This window comes from Lacerta agilis, chromosome 3 (genome assembly GCF_009819535.1).
Source record: "Lacerta agilis isolate rLacAgi1 chromosome 3, rLacAgi1.pri, whole genome shotgun sequence".
In the NCBI taxonomy this organism is placed as follows: domain Eukaryota; kingdom Metazoa; phylum Chordata; class Lepidosauria; order Squamata; family Lacertidae; genus Lacerta; species Lacerta agilis.
In genome coordinates, this window is record NC_046314.1 from 85,363,246 (window position 1) to 85,388,349 (window position 25,104).

The 25,104-nt window shown below is 48.7% G+C and overlaps 1 protein-coding gene across 2 annotated transcripts in view; it reads right to left on the reverse strand.

The window, feature by feature from the left end:
• The window catches only part of LOC117044140, a 74,220-nt gene extending 49,878 nt beyond the window's left edge, over positions 1–24,342 (reverse strand). Inside the window, exons 1-3 of one of the 2 annotated variants that reach the window (XM_033144603.1) lie at positions 23,998–24,340; positions 8,625–8,703; positions 5,748–6,238 (exon numbers count right to left, since the gene is read on the reverse strand). In XM_033144603.1, coding sequence (XP_033000494.1) covers positions 5,748–6,238; positions 8,625–8,703; positions 23,998–24,066 — 639 coding nt within the window. In that variant the 5' untranslated portion in view covers positions 24,067–24,340. Of the gene's footprint in view, positions 1–5,747; positions 6,239–8,624; positions 8,704–23,997 lie in introns of both variants that reach the window. The other variant, XM_033144604.1, reaches the window with a different exon arrangement.
• Positions 24,343–25,104: the final 762 nt, after the last annotated feature.

Consider the following 25,104-nt stretch of genomic DNA (forward strand, 5'->3'; position numbering starts at 1 on the left):
TCGTGTATCGTGGACAAAGGAGAGAGATAAAGTGCATCTTGCAGGGAGAGGAAGGCAGAGCTCGCCCTCCAGCTATTGGTGCAAGGTTAATTGGAGTAAGTTCTTCTACGGCTTGGGTTAAAAATCAAAATCAAAGAAGAACTCAGGGTCATAATGTTCCTTGCACATCAAAGGTAAGCGTTATGAGTTCTCAAGAATAATAGTCAAACTTGTGATTTATGAACTTCAGTGGCATCTCAACCGCAAATGCTGGGTTGGGTGAGCTATGACAGGGTATACCAGAGGAGGGAATCTATGTCAATGAAACACAGCGGGCATTATAAATTCTGAAGGAAACCGTGCCCCTGAGAGAGGTGAATGAAAATTTTGCCTTCACCATCACCAGATCATAGCACTCTTACCAACAATGTTTAGCCAATATGACTATTGCTCTCACTCTGCGTTTTTTATTTCCCTGTGACAATTGCATCTTTACAAAAGGCTGTATGCTTGGGAAAATAAATGGAAATCTTGCAATGTCTTCAGCACCATCTCCTCTCACACAGAAGTCAGTCATTCAGTGGCAAGTCGACTGCCAAATGCTTGAGGAAATCCCCCCCACACACACACACACACGCCTGCCAAAGTTTCTGTATGTAAATATAAGGAGTCCATTCATTAATTCACATCCACCCAAACTCCTCATGACTTCTACAACAAACACTATAGACAAGCATATTGGAGCCAGATTTCCAGAATATAAATAGGTTCCTCAACAGACAACAGAAACTTTCCATAGTTGGGTTCATTCCGTATTAAATATTCCATTCATTTGTAAAGGACCATCTCATTTTACTTTGTGCCTCTTTACCTGAGCTATCAGGGCAGTTCATAGCATATTAAAACAGCAACAAGATATAGAACACAACGTAATTAAAGTCTGGCTCACATTTGACAGGAGCCTTCACACAAACACATTTAAAGTACATAGACTTCACCAGCCAGATACATAGGCACCACTTGTAGGAATCTATCCTGTCATATGGGGAGAAATGCATCCAGGGCAGGGATGGGGCACCTATGTCCCTCCAAATGTTGCTGAACTACAACACCCATCAACCCTGACATTGGTCATGTTGGCTGTGGCTGATGAGAGTTGTAGTCCAGCAACATCTGGTGGGCCACAGGTTCCCATCCTTGATTAAGGGGCTGCCACCGGGTATGATTTGGTTGCAAAGTATGATTTGGTTGCAAAGTAAAGAGAGTATTGCCATCAGCCCTGGAAGAAGTCCAGGATCATGGAGACATCAACAACAAAGCTTATTCTTCATGGGTGCACCACTGCTTAGGAAATCTGTTTTGCATAGGTTTTTGTCACATCTTTCTCACTTCCTACATTGACTGATCACTGGAAAACAGAACGGGAAAACTTGCAGGTATATTAAAAAAAAAAAAAAAAGCCGAACACCATCTGCCAGTCCTGGGACACTTCTGTAGGATTGCCCCTAAAGATCTGGGTTCTGCAGTTGGATGCAAATGAAATGTTAGACCTAACATGCCAGAGTGAACATATTACACCAGCCCTGCTGGCCCAACTGGGTTGGCCACCAGTAAGATTTAGGAGAGGAAGCTGCCAACATTCGCTTGAATGATGAAGCAGCCGTTCCTAATTTCTGAAGTCATCGAGATAACCCAATCTCTAGCTGCATTCCTCATGGCTTTAACAAACAGAGCTAACAGCTTGTTTGGCACACAAGCACACATTCAGTCTAACCCAAGCAGTTGTGGATACTGACATACAAGCACTCCAAAGAATGGGCACATTGTTTACGTGGATTAAACAAGGAGCACTGTGTGTGGAGTGGTCTGAGTGAATTGCAGAGCAGGTTGGAGAGTGTTCACACCCTCAAAGTACTGAGGACACACCACTCTGGCACCACCCGGATGCCAGAGTATGTGCAACAAGGGCCGCCAGCATGACCTTTCCTTCTGGACGACAGCCAGAGCAGCAGCCCAAAACTAATACCCTCTTTACCAGGCTGCTGAGCTCAAGAGTCAAAAGGTGGCCACAAAGCCGGGAAAGATTCCAGTGAGCAGGCCAATTCCATAAAATAAAATAAAAACCCTGATGGCTTCAGCTTCAGAAGTATTATTTATTGCCAGATGCTGGGATCTCTTACAGGACAGTGCTAGTGAGTCAAGATTGCTTTCCCCAGAAGTTTCCAATCGTATCATTTTCATGCAATTAACCAATAATTTCCTTTCGTCTGACAGGACATCCTTAAAAATACCACTTGTTCAGGCCAAAAGCCAATCTAGTCCAGCATTATGTTCTCACAGCGGCCAACCAAGTGCCCAAAGGAGCTCAAGCCAGGCCTGACCTAGGCATGCAGGAGAATGAGGTGGGAAAATACATTTTTTTGATGTTCCTGTTGGAGGAAAGCAAACACAAGTTCCTACCACTAAAGTCTTGCACAATAAGTAGAAAACAGGCCAGGCAGACTAGATCTTCTTTGCTTTTTGTTGTTTGTTTAAACACATTCAGTTGTTTTCTGTATTAATAATAATAGAAATGTAGAGTTGGAAGGGACCTCAAGAGTCATCTAGTCCAACTTCCTGAAATGCAGGAATCACACCTAAAGGATCCATGACAGATGGCCATCCAACCTCTGCTTAAAAACCTCCAAGAAATGAGAGGCCACCACCTTCTGAGGTGGTCTCTTCCATTGCTCTTACCGTAAGAAAGATATCCCTAATGTTTAATAATAATTTATAATAATAATTTATTCTTTATACCCCGCCCATCTGGCTGAGTTTCCCCAGCCACTATGGGCGGCTCCCAATTGAGTGTTAAAAACAATGCAGCATTTAAAGACAATACAACAGTTTAGTCACAATCTCCTTTCTTGTTATTTGAATCCATTGGTTTGGTTGTGTCCTACCTGCTTGCTCCAGCTTTTAAGAGTAAGCCTGCTGCTGCTCCCGTTAAAAATACAACTGGTGCAGGGAGGGTTACAGTTCTCTGTTAATCTGGCTATGCTACGGCTACCTGTTACAGGCCCTTGAATCTAACTCTTCTTGCTCCTCTTCATCTGTTTATACTGCAAGATCAGCACCAGCCTACTTCATCTCTTAAGAGCAAGAGCAAGCGCTCACCAGGGCCTCTGTTGAATTTCTGGAATTTTGCTCCTTCCTCTCCCCACTGACCAGACTCCAAGGAGACCGTCCTCTTGCAATTTTGAAAGGAGTTGCAACAGCAGAGGGAAATTCCAGCAGGTGACAAAGTTTCTCTTCCCCTGCATCAAAAGTTGTGGCTTCTTCTACACAATTTATTACTTCTTTATTTTTGTTATTTTTGTTTTGAAACGTCATCTTCTACACAATTTATTACTTCTTTATTTTTGTTATTATGGATTCCCTTTAATCCCCACTCCCCACCATCAGGTTCCAGGATGGGTTACTTACACCCATTTAAAATCCAATACTAAAAACATTAAAAACAAATGACAGTCACAGGAATGGGCTGGGTCCTTAAAAATCTCTCTCTCAGGTGTCAAAGCCCAAAGCAAAGAGGTGCATCTTCAGCATATGGTGGAAACTATATACAGCCGTACCTCGGCTCCCGAACGCCTTGGGAGTTAAACATTCCGGCTCCCAAACGATCGGAAACCGGAAGTGATTGTTCCGATTTTCAAACATTCTTTCGGAAGCCAAACATCCAAAGGGGCTTCCGGTTAGCTGCAAGAGCTTCCTGCCGCCAATCAGAAGCCGCGGTTTCGTTTCCAAAAATTCTGGAAGTTGAACGGACTTCTGGAACGGATTCAGTTCGACTTCCGAGGTACGACTGTACTGAAGGTGTAAGATGCACCTCTGTGGAGAGGGAAACGCACAGCCTAGAAGCTGCCACAGAGAATGCTCTCTCTCACCACAAACTGAACTTCTGAGGGTGGTGGAACTACCAAGAGAGCCCCCTCTGCTAATCCCAACACTTGAGAGGGTCTATAGGGAAGGAAATGGTCTTTCGGGTGTTTGAGGCCTACACAGTTTAGGGCTTTAAACATTAACGTGAGTATCTTGAATTGGGCCTGGAAACAAACTGGCAACTATGAGAACTACAGGTGCTTGTCCTCTTCTGCCCCTTTGCAATGGCCATCAGCTCAAGTCAACCAAAACAAGTTCTCTGATCTCTCTCTCTCTCTCTCTCTCTCTCTCTCTCTCTCACACACACACACACACACACACACACCATCTGCCTCCTGTCCTACAGCACTTCCCCATAGGTTTCCCTGAAACGAAGAGGCTGCCCCCCTCCACCCAGAAGCCAGCAGCGGCCCTCAGCTTTCTGGGACACGAACACAAAGGCCTCATTAAAATGCATGTGGCTGGCAGCATGTCCCGGGTGTAATTAGGACATTGCCCAAGGACAGCAATCAAGGGGTGGAAGAGAGACCACTGAATATGCTGTAGATGTATCAGTGCCTTTGTAGGCAAGCCAAGCTGTTTCAGCCCCATTTAAACAAAAACAAAATGGAAAGGGACCCGAGGTGGGAAGAGAGACAAATGCAAAGGAACATGCACACTGAACCAAACGCTCCTCTGCAAAGGCACCACAAGCAGCCTAGCATGACAAGCAGATGGGGCAGCTGCTTTCTCCAACTGGTTGCAGGCAAACAATACGCCACCAAGCCCAATGAGCGAGGCAACGGGACACCGGTGGCCTCGGCCGATGAAACTAACAGGCGGAGAGCATGAAGCGTTTCCAGAAAGGAGAGAAGGCTAGGGGAAAAAACGAAACCCCTGACAAGCGAACACAGGAAGTCAGATTCCATGCAGTGCAGAGGGTAGTTACTAGACCACCAGGAGCTAAAGCAGGGATGGAGAACTTCTGGTGCTCCTCAGGTGTTCTTGAGCTCCTCAACTTCCATTAGCCCCAAGAGCTTCCACATCCAAGGATGAGGAACGATGGGATTTCTAGTGAAGCTACATCTGGTGAGCCAGAGGTTCCCCATCCCTGGGAATAAAGGCTATTGGGTTCTTGGGAGCAAGGGAGCTCAGGGTAGTCAAAGCAGTTCCAATTGCGCCTCATTCCAGGAGGGAAAGTCTGAGCAATTTTTCTCCCACATAATTTGTGAGACTACTGGCAGGGAAGCTCTGTGTGCCATCTGGGGGTGGCTCTTCCCACCTGCCTCGTCCCACCTCCCAGACCCAGGAGCCTTCCAAGGGGAGCCTCTGCCAGGAGGACGACTGCAAGTGGCCTCCCAGACCTGTTGGGTTTAGATACAGAATAAGAAAGTACATAATTGGGTTGACTGGCCTATTTGTAAGCTTTTAACGTTCATTTTTTAATGTAAATGTAAATTTTAAACAAGGAGTCTTAATGGTTGAATTGTCAGTGGTGTTTCATTTTATTTTATTTCCACTTTTCATTTGTATACCTTTCTATATGTATTACTGTCACAACAAGCTGCTTTATTTTCGTGAACTGTGAACTAACTACAAATGGAATCAAACCAGGTGGAACTTTCTGGCGGCAAGAGCTGTTCGACAGTGGAACAGACTCCCTCCAAAGATGGTGGACTATCCTTCATTGGAGGTTTTCAAGCAAAGGTTGGGTGGCCATCTCTTATGGATGCTTTAGATGAGATTCCTCAACCCAAAGGGTTGGGTTGGATGGTTCTCAGAGGCGCTTCCAGCTCTGCAGATTCTAAATGAATTTGTAGAATATTTTGTGGATCAACCCACCGACTATCAATGCAACATGGCCTTACCTGCTGCATTTTTTCCAGGTCAAGGCTGGGCCGGCTGACTTTGTCTCCATAACCTTGCCGGTGCCGCTTACAAGGCATCGCTTGCTCATAGCTGGCTCCGACGCTCGTGAAGATGAGAGGCCGGGATGTTGGGGTCCGTACCAAGGGCTGGAGTCTCTTGGGAGGGGAGGCACTGAAAAGCACTGGGCTAGGGGTGGCATGCAAGCCATCCGCTGCTTCTGCCACCGGCCGGAACGACATACCACACAAGTTCTTCACCTCCTCATCGCTGGAGGAGGTATTGCAGCTGTCACCGCAGCAGGAGAGCCTGTTGATCTGGGACCACTTCCGCTTCTCGGCAGCAAATTCGCAGCTAATACGTTCCAGCTCCTCTTCAGAGCTGTGGCGGTCCAGCCCAGGAGGAAAATGGGCTCTTACTTTGCAGCACTGGTTTTCTTGGTTCTGCAGCTGATTGGTTGCCAGGGGGGTCAAGGTGCAATTCCGTCTTCTCTCTGCAGAAGTAGATTTTTTAAAAAAGTGACTGAAGAGATCTCGGTCATGGCTGTCACATGTTGGGAAACTGACCACGCCAATATCCCTCCTTCCCATCAAATGACTACTTCACCAGGGACCCTGGAAGGGGAGGTGGGGAAAGATTATTTATTAATTGAATAAATAATATTGATTATGATGATAATGTCCACACACACCCCACTTTGGCCAGAGAGGCCAAGAATCCACTGGTGATTCTCCTGCAAAAGCAACAGCTGTTGAAATCAAGGCTCATGTGTGGAGAAGGAAAGGTCCTGCTTGTTTTCTAGGACCCAGCAACTTGCTCACTATACCTTCAGATAAGAGCTTTGCAGAGGAAGAAGAAAGTGAGCTGAAGTGAGAGAAGAGACAAGAGTTGCAGGTGTTAGTGAAGACACCAAGCCTTTTGAATACTGAGCTTCGACCATTCTGTAATTACGAACCTTTTTCTATTCCTTTGGGATCCCTTTTGAATATAATTTTTAATTTAACATTGAGGTTCCCCAAGGCTCTCCACCCACCCACCCACCCACCCGGCCACCAGATATACATACAATAGACACATTCCTGTTGCCCCTGAACTTCACTAGCCTTACCCATAACCAGGGTGCCTGTAGGGTCCTCATACATTGTTTGAGCTCCCACAGTACATTTAAAGAGCATGGCTGATTCTTGAAAACCACATGCATATCTAAAGTGGAGAGAGAGGCTGGGTAGGGGAAGAAGTCAAGTAGAAACTTGAACACAAGATGGTTAGCTATTTGTTTTATTTTAGAAATTACATCCTGCCTTCTTTTTACCAACTGAACTTGCAAAATAGCGTAACATTTCAAGCAACCGCAACCATAAAGGAAACGGTATGAAAAGAATGGCAAATGAAAGGTTCAGTCAAATGCCATTTTGAACAGCAATGCAACATTCCCCAACTTGGCAGAAACGCATACGGCGTAAAGTAAAGAGTAAGAATTGTTGTTAGAAGAAACTTGGCATTTTATATTTTTTACACTGCGCCAACAAGCGGTACCAGATGTTTTGCATCTACCTTGCATTTCCAACATAGGGTGCTACAAGGACTCTTTGTGCAATGTACTTCCCCTACAAAGTGGCAAAGGACGTGTGACTTATATTTCATAACACATGGTTGGGCCATCAGTATCTCATGGCCAGGTATTTGCATCAAAGCCATTGCACTATGGGTTGTCGACACAGACAATATACACCTTTGATACCTTACAAAGGTAAAGGTAAAGGACCCCTGGATGGTTAAGTCCAGTCAAAGGCGACTGTGGGGATGTGGCCCTCATCTCACTTTCAGGCCAAGGGAGCTGGCGCTTGTTCACAGACAGCTTTCCGGGTCATGTGGCCAGCATGACTAAACTGCTTCTGGCGCAACAGAACACCGTGACGGAAACCAGAGCAGATGGAAACACCGTTTAACTTCCCGCTGCAGCGGTACCTATTTATCTACTTGTACTGGTATGCTTTCGAACTGCTAGGTTGGCAGGAGCTAGGACAGAGCAACAGGAGCTCACTCCGTCATGGTGATTCAAACTGCCGACCTTCTGGTCAGCAAACCCAAGGGGCTCAGTGGTTTAGACCACAGCACCACCCACGTCCCATATGATACCTTACAAAACACCACATTGTTCCCTATACAGAAATTCAAGCTCCACATATGAAAGAGTAAAGGAAGCAGCTCATCAGCCAGAAGAATCTAAACAAAAAGTATAAAGTATACTAGAGTGGCAATTCCCCACAAATAACTCAGAGATGCATTTTAAATAAAAGCACACATTCTACTCATGTAGAAACACCAGGCAAGCCCCACAAATAACCCAGAGATGCATTTTAAATAAAAGGACACATTCTACTTATGTAAAAACACACTGATTCCCGGACCATCCGCGGGCCGGATTGAGACGGCAATTGGGCCACATCCGGTCCACGGGCCTTAGGTTGCCTACCCCTGCGCTAAGCCAAACTTAGCTCAGTGCAGCACTGCAGCAAAACGAGGGAGGAGGACTGGAAGCTCCACCCGACTATTGGGTTCACTGGGTGGGCCTTGGTCCAACCACCATCATACAGCCCAGGCTACCTCCATTGTTACAAAGATAAAAATAGAGTTACTGCCCTGAGAAATCTATGTAGGCAATAAACAAGCCAAACTTTTTGTGTTCTTGGTGCATTTTGCAGTCTCACAGCTACCAAACTCGGGGAAAGTTCTGTGTAGTAGGGGGTCAATGGAAGGAGGAGTATACAGTACGGTGGAAGTTACATAACAATATATAACAGAGTTGGCAAAGCCTGCAGGCATTGCAGATCAATAGTGAAGGATAAGCCCTGCACCCTACGTGCTTCCCAGTTTACCTTTGTCAATCTGAGCAAGTTCCTGGTTCTCTCCCTCAGAGTCATCACTGTCTTCCTCATCACTCGGGGGATAGGAGATCTAGGAGAGAAGCACATTAGGAAATAGTTTAATATAAAACAGGCATGCACAGATCAGTGTAATTCTGACCTTGGTCCCTTTCGCATGCATTCTGTCCCGTTTCAGCAGTTTTTTATGTGTTTTTAAGGCACACATCACACTTATATAGCATCTGACTTTCTTTTTTATTGGAACTTTGTTAAGCAATCAAAATAGTTTGCAATGAATCAAAACAAAGAATCAGGTGGCAACTTGCTATTATTGGTTGGATATGACAATGGAACATGAAGTGGTTCAATCTAAAGTCAGACAAGGAAATAGGATTATTGTTCCTCTAAGGAACGAGGGCTAGTAGTAGTGGATATCTGCATGTAATCAACACCAAATTAAATCAAGGATACTGCCTCATCCTTATGCAGCTTTCAACCTGCTGTTAACAGTATTTCTTTATGCTCTTTACCTTTGACTTATTTTGATTATTAATAAAAAATAAAGTAACTTTCAAAAAACACTCACCCACCCAAGCATCTTAAATGACTGTTCTATTTCTGCCACTGCTGCTTCAGTTTTGCAAGTCACTTTTATCTATTTCCCCCCTCCCTTGTGCTATTGTTTTTATTATGTCATGTCAACAGCTTGGGGGGGGGGTGCAATTTGAAGGACAAGATTTAACATTTCTTTGAACTAAATAATATCTATGCCATCTCCCTGGAGAGCCATGGGAACTGCATGACCTGGGGATAGCCAAGAATTCCATCACTTTCACCAGAATGAAATCCCCAAGGTTCCATATACAGCCATAAAACAAATAAAACTGCCATAGTGTAATATAGATAGGCTCTTAGCTAAGCCGAATGATCACACCAGAACCCACAGAACAGTGGTTTTCCAAACAGAGATGCTATTTCAAGAACTCGGATCCCATTAGATCTCACATAATCTACGTTCAAAAACTGCTGCATTGGCGGCACGTTCATTTCTGGGCCAAATTCAAGGTGCTCACGTTAGTTTCTAAAGCCCAAAGTGACAAAGTCCCCAAATATCTGAAAGGCCGCCTTCTTCACTGCAGACCCCCTCAAGTGTTCAGGTCTATTGGGTGGATAAAAAATTAGTATTACTCCTACACAAAGGCACCCAGAACCTTTAAATAAATATTGCCCAAAGTAGAGAGTGTGCATGCAATTGCTTATATGTGGCCTAGTCAAAGAAAACCAACATATCAAGTGTGCAGACGTACACACTTTTGCACAGAAACGGGAAAGGAAAAAAATAGGATGGAGGCTGCTATCCAGAAGCACGCATGTGCTGGATCAGGGAAATGCTACTACTGTTCACAGGATTCCCTGAGCTATTGGCTTTCTCTCAGCAGAAAGCTGCAGCTGTGTTTATTTAAGGAAGAAACTTGGACTGTAGCTGGAGGGCTTTGCTGCTGCAGCCTCGTTCACTCCTTGTCTGCGCTCAAGGCTGGAAAATTCCCAAGTTTCCTCCAATCACAATTTGGGGGTGCCATTTCCCCATAAGAATGCATGCTGGAAAGCCTAGAGCAGGGGTAGGCAACCTAAGGCCCGTGGGCCAGATGCGGCCCAATCACCTTCTCAATCCGGCCCGGGGACGGTCCAGGAATCAGCGTGTTTTCACATGAGTAGAATGTGACCTTTTATTTAAAATGCAACCCTGAGTTATTTGTGGGGCCTGCCTGGTGTTTTTACAAGAGTAAAATGTGTGCTTTTATTTAAAATGTATCTCTGGGTTATTTATGGGGCATAGGAATTCGTTCATTCCCCCCCCCAAAAAAAAATATAGTCCGGCCCACCACATGGTCTGAGGGACGGTGGACTGGCCCACGGCTGAAAAAGGTTGCTGAACCCTGGCCTAGAGGGAAAAACGGGAAGCCGAGTTAATTTAAATGTTTCCAGATGTTACAGACAACAACTCCCATCAGCCCCAGGCAACACAGCCAATGATCAGGGATTATGGGAACTGTAGTCCACAACAGCTGTGAATCTCTGATTGTGTGGCCCAGGCAGGGCCGGATTGAGGTTTGATGAGGCCCTAAGCTACTGAAGGCAATGGGGCCCTTTATATGTCCAGCCCTCCTTTGTCAACAACAAATTGCGGCTTTTTTGTGTTGAATATATGGTAATTTATGGACCTAATAGGTATCTAAAGCCATTTGCACATAACAAAATACCGGTATGTATTTTATCAAAGTAATTGTTGAACTGAAATACAATTAAGAAGTATATTAATAGTAAAATAATTATTAAGCTCTAACTGTATGTTGGTTTTATTTGTTTTTTATTTAGGAAATGTACATCCAGTGGGTTTTTTTCCTTTAATTTTTTGGGGGGCCCCCAAGAGAGTGGGGCCCTAAGCTATAACTTGTTTAGCTTATACGTAAATCTGGCACTGGGCCCAGGGAACACTGGGAAGTCGCTGAAAACCGTTGGAAGAACTGGCCTCTTGCCAAGGGAACCCTGCTGAGCACAAATATTTATTGAGCAGGTTAAGCTGGTGGCAATGGGTCCAAGGGAGTTCTTGTTTAAGATGCCAGCATCATTGTTTTCTCATGATCAGGCCTCCAATTAATAAAAAATAGCCCTAAGATAACTCTCTGGGGCAATTATATTGGCTCTATTCATTGGGTGGGGCAAATAAAGGGTTTTTTTATTTTCATATTTGTTGTTGTTCAGTCGTGTCCGACTCTTCGTGACCCCATGGACCAGAGCACGCCAGGCACCCCTATCCTCCACTGCCTCCCACAGTTTGGCCAAACTCATGCTAGTCGCTTCAAGAACACTGTCCAACCATCTCATCCTCTGTTGTCCCCTTCTCCTTGTGCCCTCCATCTTTCCCAACATCAGAGTCTTTTCTAGGGAGTCTTTTCTTCTCATGAGGTGGCCAAAGTACTGGAGCCTCAACTTTAGGATCTGTCCTTCCAGTGAGCACTCAGGGTTGATTTCTTTAAGGGTGGATAAGTTTGATCTTTTTGCAGTCCATGGGACTCTCAAGAGTCTCCTCCAGCACCATAATTCAAAAGCATCAATTCTTCGGCGATCAGTCTTCTTTATGGTCCAGCTCTCATTTTCAAACATTACTACTGGGAAAACCATAGCTTTAACTATACGGACCTTTTTCGGCAAGGTGATGTCTTTGCTTTTTAAGATGCTGTCTAGGTTTGTCATTGCTTTTCTCCCAAGAAGCAGGCGTCTTCTAATTTCGTGACTGCTGTCACCATCTGCAGTGATCATGGAGCCCAAGAAAGTAAAATCTCTCACTGCCTCCATTTCTTCCCCTTCTATTTGCCTGGAGGTGATGGGACCAGTGGCCATAGTTTTTTTGATGTTGAGCTTCAGACCATATTTTGCGCTCTCATCTTTCACCCTCATTAAAAGGTTCTTTAATTCCTCCTCACTTTCTGCCATCAAGGTTGTGTAATCAGCATATCTGAGGTTGTTGATATTTCTTCCGGCAATCTTAATTCCGTCTTGGGATTCATCCAGTCCAGCCTTTCGCATGATGAATTCTGCACATAAGTTAAATAAGCAGGGAGACAATATACAGCCTTCTCGTACTCCTTTCCCAATTTTGAACCAATCAGTTGTTCCATATCCAGTTCTAACTGTAGCTTCTTGTCCCACACAGAGATTTCTCAGGAGACAAATGAGGTGATCCGGCACTCCCATTTCTTTAAGAACTTGCTGTGGTCGACACAGTCAAATGCTTTTGCATAGTCAATGAAGCAGAAGTAGATGTTTTTCTGGAACTCTCTAGCTTTGTCCATAATCCAGCACATGTTCGCAATTTGGTCTCTGGTTCCTCTGCCCCCTTCATATTAGTTTTTCGCTAACAAAGCTTGCACATGTGCACTTGGCCTAACCTGTGAATCAAGGCTACCCATTGTAGGATCTTTCATGAGTTATGCTGAGATTGTGTGGAAGGAGCATTGGCGGGTGGGGAACAGCAGACTTTTGATCCGCATGTTGGGCAAAAGTTTCTTGCATTGCAGGTGGTTGGACTATATGACCCTCGTGGTCCCTTCTACCTCTACCATTCTCTGATTCTATTATTCTATACTCCCTACTTTACATAAGTTCCTACAGATTGAAAAACAGAACACTAAATGCTTGATGCAGCCACAGACAACATTGCTTCTACGTATCGCCCAACAAAGGCAATGTGCTCAAAGCACAATGGACTGTTAAAACAGTCAAACAGAGTAAATAAAAGTTATAATCACTGCCATTTAACACCAACTGTTCAACAGTTAACGGTGTGTGAACTGGGCCTTGCCTCCAGTACTGTTTACAGGTAGTGCAATACTAAAATTAGTCCCCAAGTTCATCCAACAGAAGCAAAGAGGGAGGAAGTATTCCTCTTAAGGGAACTCGTTTTCTAAACAGGAGGGGGATGAGAATGAGCTAGAACACAGATGAAGAGCAAAAGGAAAAGGGTGAGAGAAATAGCCTCTCTGGGAGATGGGAGGATGGAAACAAATCCTGTTGAGCAAGACTTTCATCAGCTGAGCGAGAAAGCTGCCTAGAGCCCAGCGGAAAGATCAAGCAACAACTGCACAACCGACCAAAAGACAATTCTGAACACTCTTGCTCCTCCAAACAATACTCCCAAGCATCCTGTTCAACTCTGCAAATGAACCAAGTAACAAACTGCACAGGAAGGATTGTTCAGCAGACTGGGAATTGGGAGAGACAGGGAGCCAAACTGCTGTAAATGGTTAGAAAGGTCACAGTTTACAGCAAGGGAGTCTCCAAGCTAAGATGTTTAACCTTGAAAGTGCTGCCTTCCAAGCTTTTGTCCAATTAGTATGTGGGCAGAAGCCAGTGTTCCAATCATCCCTGACAAAACTATTCCAAATTACGGAGTAGGCCAGGGGTAGCTGACATGGTGCTCTCTGGATGTTGCTGGGATTCTGATTCCCATCAGCCCCAACCAGGATGGTCAATGATCAGGAATGATGAGTGTTGTAGTCAAAGGACATCTAGAAGGCACCATGTTTGCTTCTCAAGTCACAGATCATGCACCTATTTCCCCACAGGCAGCAGTCATGGTCACCAACTTGGATAGCTTCAAAAGAGGAATGGACAGATTCATTTGAGGAGAAGGCTATCAATGGCCACTAGCCATGATGGCTATGCTCTCCCTCCACCGTCAGAGGCAGAAATGCTTCTAACAATGCCAGTTGCTGGAAACTACACGACAGGTAGTGTTCATGCTCTGGTCCTGCTTGCAGATTTTCCTACAGGGATCTGGTTGGTCACAGGGAGAATAGGATGCTGGACTAGATGGGCCATTGGTCTGATCCAGCACTGCTCCTCTTATGGTCATAGACCGTAATTCTCAACTGCTGTCATGGTGAGTTTTATCTGGGTCACCGTGCCATTGGTGGAAGACACCCTTTCTGAAGGACTGCCATACATGCATATGGCCAGTAGAGCCAATTGAGAATAAAGTGAAGAGAGATCAGACAAAGGAAGAAAAAGTAAGGGAAGATAAAGGAGATTTATTTTTTTTAATGGGTACAGACCAAGAAAACAGATCGTCATGGGAAGTTCTTTTCTGTCACATAGGCAACTGTGGATTGGCATTGGATTTCTTCCTTGTTTGTTCACTCTTATAATTGTAAATTTGCTGTTACTTGCCTAAATCCATAGCATGGAGAAATATTGCTAAACATCTGTAAGACTAAAGAGCAGCTGCCAATCTTTCACTCCCCATATACGGTAGTGGCCTGTGCCCATTAGGTTTTAGGTGGATTTAACCAACCCACCTCTGCATTCACACAGGGTGGTTTTTAGCAACGGTTGCATAAAAAGGTAAAGGGACCCCTGACCATTAGGTCCAGTCATGTCCAACTCTGGGGTTGTGGTGCTCATCTCGTTTTACTGGCTGAGGGAGCCGGCGTACAGCTTCCGGATCATGTGGCCAGCATGACAAAGCCACTTCTGGTGAACCAGAGCAGTGCACGGAAACGCCGTTTACCTTCCTGCTGGAGCGGTACCTATTTATCTACTTGCACTGTGACGTGCTTTCGAACTGCTAGGTGGGCAGGAGCTGGGACCGAGCAACGGGAGCTCACGCCATCGCAGGAATTCGAACCACCGACCTTCTGATCAGCGAGCTCTAGGCTCTGTGGTTTAACCCACAGCGCCACCCTATCTTGAGAAAAACAAGCACTTGAACTGCACCAAGTACAATTAGACAACAGGCAGCACCCAGCACTCCTGCTTCAGAACTCAGAGGTGGAACCATGCAAGGTTAGAAAAGGAGGAGGCCCACTAACTCAATAATGTTTGCTCACTGGTCCTCAACCCAACAGTTGACACAAGGGCAGAGGAACATTCTTCCTTCTTGCAAGGATAAGGAAACAGGCTGCCTTCTGGCCCATTCATGTCAAGGATAAGAGTTTGCAACTACCCTGGTGTGCTGGCCCCAGGGGTTTGTCCATGAAGCGAGGTCCAAGTCCAGTCCTGGGTCTAGGGGTCCAAAGGAGGTCAGTCCGGCGGGGAGCGAGGCAGGGAGCAGGTCAAGGTCCAAGGCAGGTTCAGGCACAAGGTTGCAGGTTGAGCACACGCTTGCAACTATGTTGCTCACGCAACTTGGGCTGGGTCTGGCTGGCTTTTATCTGGCCCTATGCTTAGGGCCGCCCCGATCCTCTGGAGACTCGCCTCTCCTCCGGGCCTGGAGGCGAGCACTCCTCCTGCAGACACTTAACTCCCTTCGCCTCTCTGCCCTGAGCCTCTGTAGCTCAGGAGAGGCTGGTGGGTTACTGGACCCAGGGGATGCCTCAGCTTCCTCTGAAGAGGCTGGGAGTGGAGCACCTGCAGGCAATGGGTCCTCCCTCCCATCAGGAGCCAGAGCAGACTCTGCTGATGCCTGCACCTGGGGATCCAGCACAGGTGGGGATCCTTCAGGCTCAAGCCCTGGCCCCGGCTCAGCTGGTTCTGGAGGCGGGGAATCCTGTGCAGGCTGGGATCCCTCAGGTTCAGCATCAGAGTCTGACTCCCAGGCCATCACACCATCCCCCCTCCCAGGCCTCCCCCTCAACTGAGGGGCCGGACCAGGCTTGCTGGGGTAAGCTGCATGGAAATCACGGAGGCAGGCAGGTGCGTGGACGTTTTCCACTGGTTCCCATGAACGATCCTCAGGCCCATACCCCTTCCAGTCGATGAGGTATTGGAGCTTCCCCCTGCGGTATCGTGAGTCGAGAATGCGCTCCACCTCGTACTCAGGCTCCCCCTCAACCAAAACTGGCTGCGGTCGTGGATTGTCTGGGTGGAACTCGTCGGGCGGGGCGACTGGACTAAGTAGGGACCGATGGAATACTGGGTGAACCTTGAGTGATGGAGGTAACTGGAGGCGAAACGCCACCGGTGACACCTGCGCAGTGATGGTGAATGGGCCGGCAAACCGTGCATCCAGCTTTCGTGAGGGCCGAGAAGGATGCAGGTGACGGGTAGAGAGCCACACCCGATCGCCAACATGGAGTTCTGGCCCCTCCTGACGATGTCGGTCAGCTTGGGCCTTGTATGCGTCCTTGGCCTGGCGCAGTTGCTCCATCAATAATTGTTGCTGGGACTGAAGCTCCTGAAGCCAGTCTGTCACTGCGGGGACCGCGGAAGCTGGCAGCACATCCGGGAACAAACGTGGATGGTAGCCGTAGGAGGCCTGGAACGGGGTCTGCTGGGTGGAGGCGTTCACTGCATTGTTGTAGGCGAACTCCGCCAATGGCAAGTGATCGACCCAGTCATCCTGCTGGAAGCTGCAGTAACACCGGAGGTACTGCTCCAGCACCGCATTTGCCCGTTCCGTCTGGCCATCGGTCTGCGGGTGGTGGGCCGAAGATAGACAGACCTCCGTCCCAAGGGTCTGGTGCAGGGCTCGCCAGAAGTGGGATGTGAACTGGACGCCGCGGTCAGAAACCACACGCTCGGGAAGGCCATGCAGGCGGAAGATGTGCTGCATGTACAGTCGAGCCGTCTCCTTAGCTGTGGGTATGGACGGGCAGGGGGCACAGTGCACCATCTTAGTGAAATGGTCCGTGAAAACCAGGAGGCAGGTACAGTGACGAGATGGGGGCAAGTCTACCACAAAGTCCAGTGAGACCGTGTGCCAGGGACGTGGTGGGACTGGTAATGGCTGGAGCAGACCGGGGGGTCGCCCAGTAGGACCCTTGGCCCGCCGGCAGACATCGCAACCAGCAACATAGCGTGCCACATCAGCCTTCAGGCGGGGCCACCAGAACTCCCGGCTTACCAGATGAGTGGTCCGGTACCGCCCAAAGTGCCCTGCTGCTGGGGCATCGTGGGACATCTGGAGAACCTCAGCCCGCAATGGTCCTGGTGGGATGTATAGACGACCCTGGTGCAGCAGTAGGCCCTGGTGCAGGGCCAGCCCTGGATATCGAGGGCATGACCCGTCAGACAGTTCCCGGAGCCGTTCCTGAGCCCAAGCGTCGACCCGTTGCTGTTCTCGCACCCGAGCCTGCAGTGGCTTGGCCTCCTGAGTGGCCAGGAATGTGGCTGGTGGTAAGATAGTCGTCGGTACTGCCTGCTGTACAGTGTCTGCGACGTCCTCGGGTTTCCGGGACAGGGCATCCGCTTTCCGGTTTTGGGAGCTAGGGATGTAGCGGATCCGGAACTGGAACCGGGAGAAAAACAGCGCCCACCGGATCTGCCTTTGGTTCAACTTGCGGGTGGTCTGGAGGTACTCCAGATTCCGGTGGTCCGTTCTCACTTCCACCGGGTGTCGTGCCCCCTCAAGATGATGGCGCCAGACCTCAAAGGCCACCTTGATGGCCAGTAGTTCCCGCTCCCACACGGTATAGTTACGCTCCGCCGGAAGGAGCTGCCGGGAGTAGTAGGCGCAGGGTAACAGCGGCGCATCGGGTCCGTGTTGCTGAGACAGGATGGCACCGAGAGCCGTACTGGAGGCATCAGTCTCCACCACGAAGGGACGAGAGGGATCAGGATGCTGTAAAATCGGCGCCCTCTGGAAACAGGCTTTCAACCCCTGAAATGCCACTTCAGCCTCCTCATCCCAGGAGAAGGGTGTCTTGGGGCGCAGCAGTCGGGTTAATGGGGTGGTGCGATGAGCATAATCTGCAATGAAGGTCCGGTAATAGTTGGCGAACCCTAGGAACCGCTGTAAGTCCTTGCGGTTCCGGGGCGCTGCCCACTCTCGAACCGCAGCCACCTTCCCAGGGTCCATCTGCACCCCGTCAGGGGAGAGTCGGTGTCCAAGGAAGTCCACTGACCGCTGGTGGAACTCGCACTTGCTGAGCTTGGCATACAGGCGGTGCTCCCGCAAGCGCTGCAACACGGACCGAACATGACTCTCGTGACGGGCTGGGTCACGGGAATAAATCCGAATATCATCTAGGTACACCACCACGTATTTGTCTAGCAAGTCCTGGAACACGTGGTTGATGTACCGTTGAAACACGGCGGGTGCGTTGCATAATCCGAACGGCATAACCAGGTATTCAAACTGCCCATACCGGGTCCCGAATGCCGTCTTCCACTCGTCCCCGGCACGGATCCGAATCAAGTTGTAGGCCCCTCGGAGGTCCAGTTTGGTGAACATCTGCGCCCCCTGCACCCGCTCCAGCAATTCTGCAATAAGGGGCAAGGGGTACCGGTCTGGGATGGTGATCTTGTTCAGGGCCCGGTAGTCATGGCAGAGGCGAAGCTCCCCACACTTCTTCTTAACGAAGAGTACAGGAGCGGCAGTGGGTGAGGTAGAGGGCCTAATGAACCCGCGTTCCAGGTTCTTGCGAAGGAAGTCCTGCAAGGCTTCACGCTCTGGCTCCGAAAGAGAATATAGGCGGCTTACAGGCAGGGGCGCCCCAGGCTGGAGGTCTATGCCGCAGTCGAAGGACCGATGAGGTGGCAGCTGGTCTGCTCCCTGTTCCTCGAACACGTCTAAATAGTCCTGGTACACGGCAGGGAGCGTTGACACAGCCTGCCCCATGGGGGCAGCTGCTACTAACTCGGACTGAGCATGGGAACCCGGGTCTGGGAAGCGTACAGTCCGATTGACCCAGTCGATCTGAACATTGTGCGACTCCAGCCAGTCCATCCCAAGCACCAGGGGAAACCGGGGCATGGTGGCAATGTCCAGGGTTCGCACCTCCCGGTGCTGCTGGTAGCACAGGACCAAGGGCTGGGTCTCCCGAGTAACCGCGCCCGAGCGTAGGAGCCGTCCGTCAATTGCCTCCACCTGTACTGGTTCCGGCTTGTTCTGAAGCGGCACCTGATGCTGAGTGGCGAAGGCAGAGTCCATATAGGAGCGGGTTGCCCCCGAATCCACCAGAGCGTGGGTGAGAATCCAGGGCCCACCGGGGGGGTATAGACGCACCGGTATCATGAGGTGTTGCAATTCCACTGGTGAGGGCCCATCATGCGATGCTTGGGGCCCCAGGTAGCCTGGGCCATCGGCTACTGGGGTTGGCCGTTTCACCTGCGGCTGGCGTTTCTCAGGGCAGGTTCGGGCGTAGTGTCCACTCCCACCGCAGTAGAGACACAGGTTCCCCTCCCGACGCCGAGTCTTTTCCGAGGGGGAGAGGCGAGGCCGCGCTGCCCCGAGCTGCATCGGCTCCTCCAATGACTCAGCTCTGGCCACGGAACTGCAGGGAAGCACCGGCGCTGGGAGCCCGGAGTGCCGGCGGCCCCGGGCCTGGCGACGGTCCTCCAACCGATCATCTATCTGCAGACTCCGTTGGATGAGGGCATCCAGTGTGGCAGGGCGATCCAACGTGGCCAGCTGATCCAGTACCTCGTCTGAAAGTCCCTCGAGATACTGGTCCCGCAGTGCAGAGTCGTTCCAGGTCAAGTCCTGCGCCAGCAGCCGAAATTCTGTGGCGTAGATGGCCACTGTGGACTTGCCCTGTTTCAACCGCCGAATTGCCCGATTGGCTTGACTCCCCTTCTGAGGGTTGGCAAACGTGGTTTCCAGAAGATTGCAAAACCCCGTATAGTCTGTCAGCAAGGGGGAGTCTTGCCGGAGCAGCGGCAACGCCCACTTGGCCGCCTGGTCCTTCAGCAAGCTGATCAGGAAGTGCACCTTGGTGCGGTCGTCGGGGAAATCCCGAGCTCGCCCCTGAATATACAGCTTGGCCTGGGCGAGAAACATGGGAAAGCTGGCTGGGGACCCATCAAATTTCTCTGGCAGGGCCACGGGGTACTTGCCAGGAGCTGGGGCGGCGGCCCCAGGAGCCGGTAAGGCATCCAAACGCTGCTGAAGCGCCGTAACCACATTGCTTAGCTGCTGCACGGTGTGGGTCAAGGCCTGGTTCTCCTGGGCCAATGCCACCAGCGCAGCCGCCTGGTCAGCCATGGCTATTAGTTCCTCCCGAACGCACCCCAGCGAAGGGGGAGTGCGGGTGTGGCGTGAGCAAACTGTGCTGGCCCCAGGGGTTTGTCCATGAAGCGAGGTCCAAGTCCAGTCCTGGGTCTAGGGGTCCAAAGGAGGTCAGTCCGGCGGGGAGCGAGGCAGGGAGCAGGTCAAGGTCCAAGGCAGGTTCAGGCACAAGGTTGCAGGTTGAGCACACGCTTGCAACTATGTTGCTCACGCAACTTGGGCTGGGTCTGGCTGGCTTTTATCTGGCCCTATGCTTAGGGCCGCCCCGATCCTCTGGAGACTCGCCTCTCCTCCGGGCCTGGAGGCGAGCACTCCTCCTGCAGACACTTAACTCCCTTCGCCTCTCTGCCCTGAGCCTCTGTAGCTCAGGAGAGGCTGGTGGGTTACTGGACCCAGGGGATGCCTCAGCTTCCTCTGAAGAGGCTGGGAGTGGAGCACCTGCAGGCAATGGGTCCTCCCTCCCATCAGGAGCCAGAGCAGACTCTGCTGATGCCTGCACCTGGGGATCCAGCACAGGTGGGGATCCTTCAGGCTCAAGCCCTGGCCCCGGCTCAGCTGGTTCTGGAGGCGGGGAATCCTGTGCAGGCTGGGATCCCTCAGGTTCAGCATCAGAGTCTGACTCCCAGGCCATCACACCTGGCAACTCTCCCTCCACCTCTTTTCAGGAAAACTCCCTTTACACTGTGATAAACCAGAGCCCTAGGATCAAGGAATCAAACATCCACACCTTAAGATAGCATAGAGATCCAATTATGCCACTTAAGTTCACACAAGGATAACATGGCTGCAGAATGACCTCGCAGGAATGGAGGCACAGATTAATAGGGGTGCTATCTTTAATAAAACCTAAGCCCTCTTAAGGAGTTGCAAGGAGAGCAATGGGATTATGTGAGGACTTGATGAGTGCTAGCTCCACCCCTTCCACCACCAACTTCGTCACCTTCCAACTTGTGAACACAAGTGTCTGAGATGGAGAGTGTTCTGTATCCATGGAAAATTGGGATGCTAAAACATGCAGGGAGCCACCAGAGACACAGAAGGCTCTCCACTGTGATGGAAAGTGGAAAAGCAGTAAGAACAGTGACATTTATACATATTTCCCGCCTCAAATGCTCTCATTGCCCTCTTTACAACTCTTGGAAGAGGGCTGTATCCTGATGTTTTTAGACTACAGCTCCTAGGGCCAATAGAAATTGTAGTCCAAAACATCTGGAGCATACCAAGTTGGAGAAAGGTAACCTAGATGATTCTAACAACCATTCTGACTGAAATGGAGTGGCTTTCCTAACACCACCAGAAAGTTTATGGCCAAGTGGAGATTTGGACCACACTTCCAAGCTCATTTTGCACTTTTGGGGATCACACAGTCACCCATGCTTTCTGTTTAAGCAGTTGTCTATTAGGGCAGAGAAATAACAAATATACAAAGATGAACATTACTTCAAAACATGAATGTGGGAAAACTAACCTATGGAATTAACTGCTCCAGGATGAGGTTTTGGCAAAGTATATAAACATGAATTTCTAAAGAGAGATTTTGAAACATGCACACTTTCTAATGGCTCATGCTTATTATATTTTTCTTTCCCCTATGCGAATACAAGCATGTATTCCCAGGTGTTAGGAGAGAAGGATGGTTTCAGTCTAGCCGCCCTCAAGGTTTCAGATTACATGAGATTATTCCTCAGAGGCACACTTTTCTTTCCAGCTATTGGTTTATAGGAAGTTAGTAAAGACATGTTCCTCATATCTATTACTTTTTTGCAGGTTATATCTTGGAGATATCCAAGACCAGATTGAGGTTGGACAACCAAAAGCATGTAACAGGCATCAAATAGTCTATCCTCTTGCATAGTAATCAGATATTTATTATTATTATTATTATTATTATTATTTCAACTTATACACCACCCTATACCCGGAGGTGTACACCCCCATGCAAATATACCAGTTGATTCAAGGGCCCTGTCCTTATTTTAAAATCTCACGTTGTCAAAAGTTCAGTTTTTCTACAGTTGGTTGTGAAGGAGCACCAATCTATCTACTCCTCTGGCCATTTTGACGATTGCAAACTGTTCATTTTTGCAGCTACTAGCAACAAAGCCTGCAACATCATGGCCTAGGCTCTGCTTCGTGGTGTGATGCTCAGGTGAGACAGAGAACCCTATAAACTGACTTTGGTGTACAACTGTAGTTACTTTGGGGCACACCTCCATGAAACAGACCCAATAGAGATTATACATTCTGTCCCATAACATATATTTTTTTCCAAATTGTATTTACTGAATCCAGGACTGCAATCCTTTATCCAAGTGAACTAAAACTGCAAGCATATTAATATGCAAGCTAGCCCACCACCACTGGATATGAAGAGACATTTGAACATTAGGCACCATTTTGTTCTCAGAAGTGTATACTTTACTGTGTCCCTTTATGAAGTGGGTAGCATCATTATTTCCATCTGCTTTTTTAAAAAAGCAAAAGTTACAAATTTCTACTTGCCTATGTTCAGAAGTTTGTTTCAACACTCCAAGCCCGATTCAGTGCTATTAGCTAGAAGCTATACTAAGAACCAGAGGCCTACTGCATATATTCCCCCTTCCAAGTCATTTATCTGGAGGGGGAGGGAAGAGGGGAGAGAAATCAAGTTTGAACAAATGCTGAACTTTTTCTGTTCTCCAGCTTGTGCAAGTCTCCAACGCCTTTTCCTCTCCAACTGTGTTCTTTTGAGAAGAAGCAGTGGCAGCTTTACAAGAACTTGTGCTAATTCCTTCAGGACAGCTGCTTAAAACCAAAGCTCGGCACAAAAACTTGATAGACACTGGGTGGGTCTAGAAACCCACTCTAGACCCACACATGCAAGGTATAAGGGCGGACCTCAACACTGCTCAGAATAGGCAGTCATAATTCCACCCCCAGCTAGCTCCCACCCAGACACTGCTCTCCTAGAGATGCCTAGAAACCCTTTGACTTCAGATAGCACGGCCAAGTTCACGGTGGAGTCTGGAAGAGCTTTGTCTACGGCAGGCTTCTCCAACATGGTGCCCTCCAAATGCTTTGGACAACATCTCTCAGCACACCTATGCTGGCTGAGGGTTATCTAGAGCACCCACAGCTCACTGGGCCCTAAACAAATGTTATATTGGGGGTGGGCAGGAAAAGAAGTCTGGCCCTGCAGACAGGAGGGAGGCCACATTTGAAGCACACGGTCTCCTCCAAAGATTCCTGGGAACTGACATTTGTTAAGGGTGCTGGGAGTTGTGGCTCTGTGAAATTTAAACTACACTTTCCAGGAATCTTTGGGAGAAGCTTTTAAATAAATGTGCATGCAATGTTCTATAAGCATATGGTGCAGATGTGTCTGGAGTCCCTAGCCTTTGGGAGAGATAGGATTACTCTCAAGTAAGTTGGAAATATCCACAGACAAGTGCAGTCGAAAACCTGCACCTAGCAAAGCACTTCACCAACTTCTAAATGTTGCCCAAATGTTTTATTTATTTATTTTCAGAGTGGCACAGCCCCCTCTTTGCAGGAGCCATTCTCAACATCGGAAAATGTCTCCCTTCAAATATAAACCACAACACATAAAATATGCACTTTGCTATCCCTTGCATCCACAGAGTGCACTTTTTGAGGCTCGAGGCTGTCCAAGGAAGTGCAAGGCCTCCTCCATCCCTTGAGCTGCTTGCTGTGTGGACAAAGACAACCTGGCCCTCGAAAGGAACAGGCCTTATTCAAGTGCATACGCAGCCCTTACGGTTAACTCCTGCCACGAGCAGGATGCAAAAAAAAGGGAGAAAACGAGCCCTGGCCATGCTAACAAGAACGGGGTATATATAGAGTTTCTGGCAATCAGTGCAGCTCCCCGCAAAAATAAAAAATAAACGAGACGTGCTTTGGAATATACAACCAACTCCGCGCTCCCTTTTTTATTACCTTTAACTGGAAGGGCTGGATCTCATTCAAACTCTGATTCCTGAGCTTCTTCGTGAGGATCTTGAGCATGGTACAAATCCAGAGAGCCGGGAAAGAGTTAAGCACCCACGCACATCTAGCCGCCGCCGCCGTCGCCACGCTTGGAGGAACTCAGAATAGCTTGCATTCAGCAACTTCAGGTACAACTCCAACTCGTAGCTTGGAGAGGGCAGGATCTGCAGAGAGAAATTCGATCTTGCGCCCCTTTCCTTCCAGACAACAGCCCGGATGGGTCTGGGTTTTGTTGATGAAAAATACTGCCACGCAGAGTCTTTGGTGTGTCCCCCCCTCCCCTTCCTTTTCTTCCAACACGTATAGATATTACACAGCAAATCCTTTCATTTGCAGAGGCAGCCAAGGTAAGGAGCAGCTATAGCGGGGCTTCTGCTCAGCAAGAGAGGCAAAAGGGGAGCCCGCCGCGCAGCAAGAACTTAGGAAGAGATGAGCGAGCTCTCCCAGCAGAGGCCCGGGGCTCCGCTCATGGCAGCGGCTCTAACGTGCCATGCCGCTCACTCACTTCCCCGTCGCCGGCAGTTCCTGGGCAGCATCGCTCCTCCTGGGCACACGCGCTCTTCCTCCCTCGCGCACCCGGCCCGGCTCCTTTTTCTCTTCCACAGCCTCCGAGCTGTGTGAAACTTGTAACAAACAGAACACGCATCCGAGGCTCCCATTGGCCCGGCAGAGCAGGACTGTGTCAATTTCAGTGGGCGGGGCTTCCATTTAAAGGGAAACCAAAAGGAAGAAGGGGAAAGTCGTCCGTAGCACGCGCACCCTCCCTCCGGGCTTGGAGATCCAGAGGCGCCGGATGCCATAATAAGCCCTGGTCGCTGCAGATCCTTAAATCCGAAAGGATCCCCCCCCCTTGAGACGAGGGCTGGGGATCACTGGTGCATACACGATTTTAAAAGTTTTATTCAGCACTTCAGAAAGTTTGCTCTGGATCCTGGTAGGATGCCGTGAATCACAAACGTGGTATATTTATTACAGAGACTAACAAAACAGAGATTCATTATTTCCAGCACAATGTGAAGGAAAGGCAGAAGCTGAAATGCTTTGCTAGCAATAACT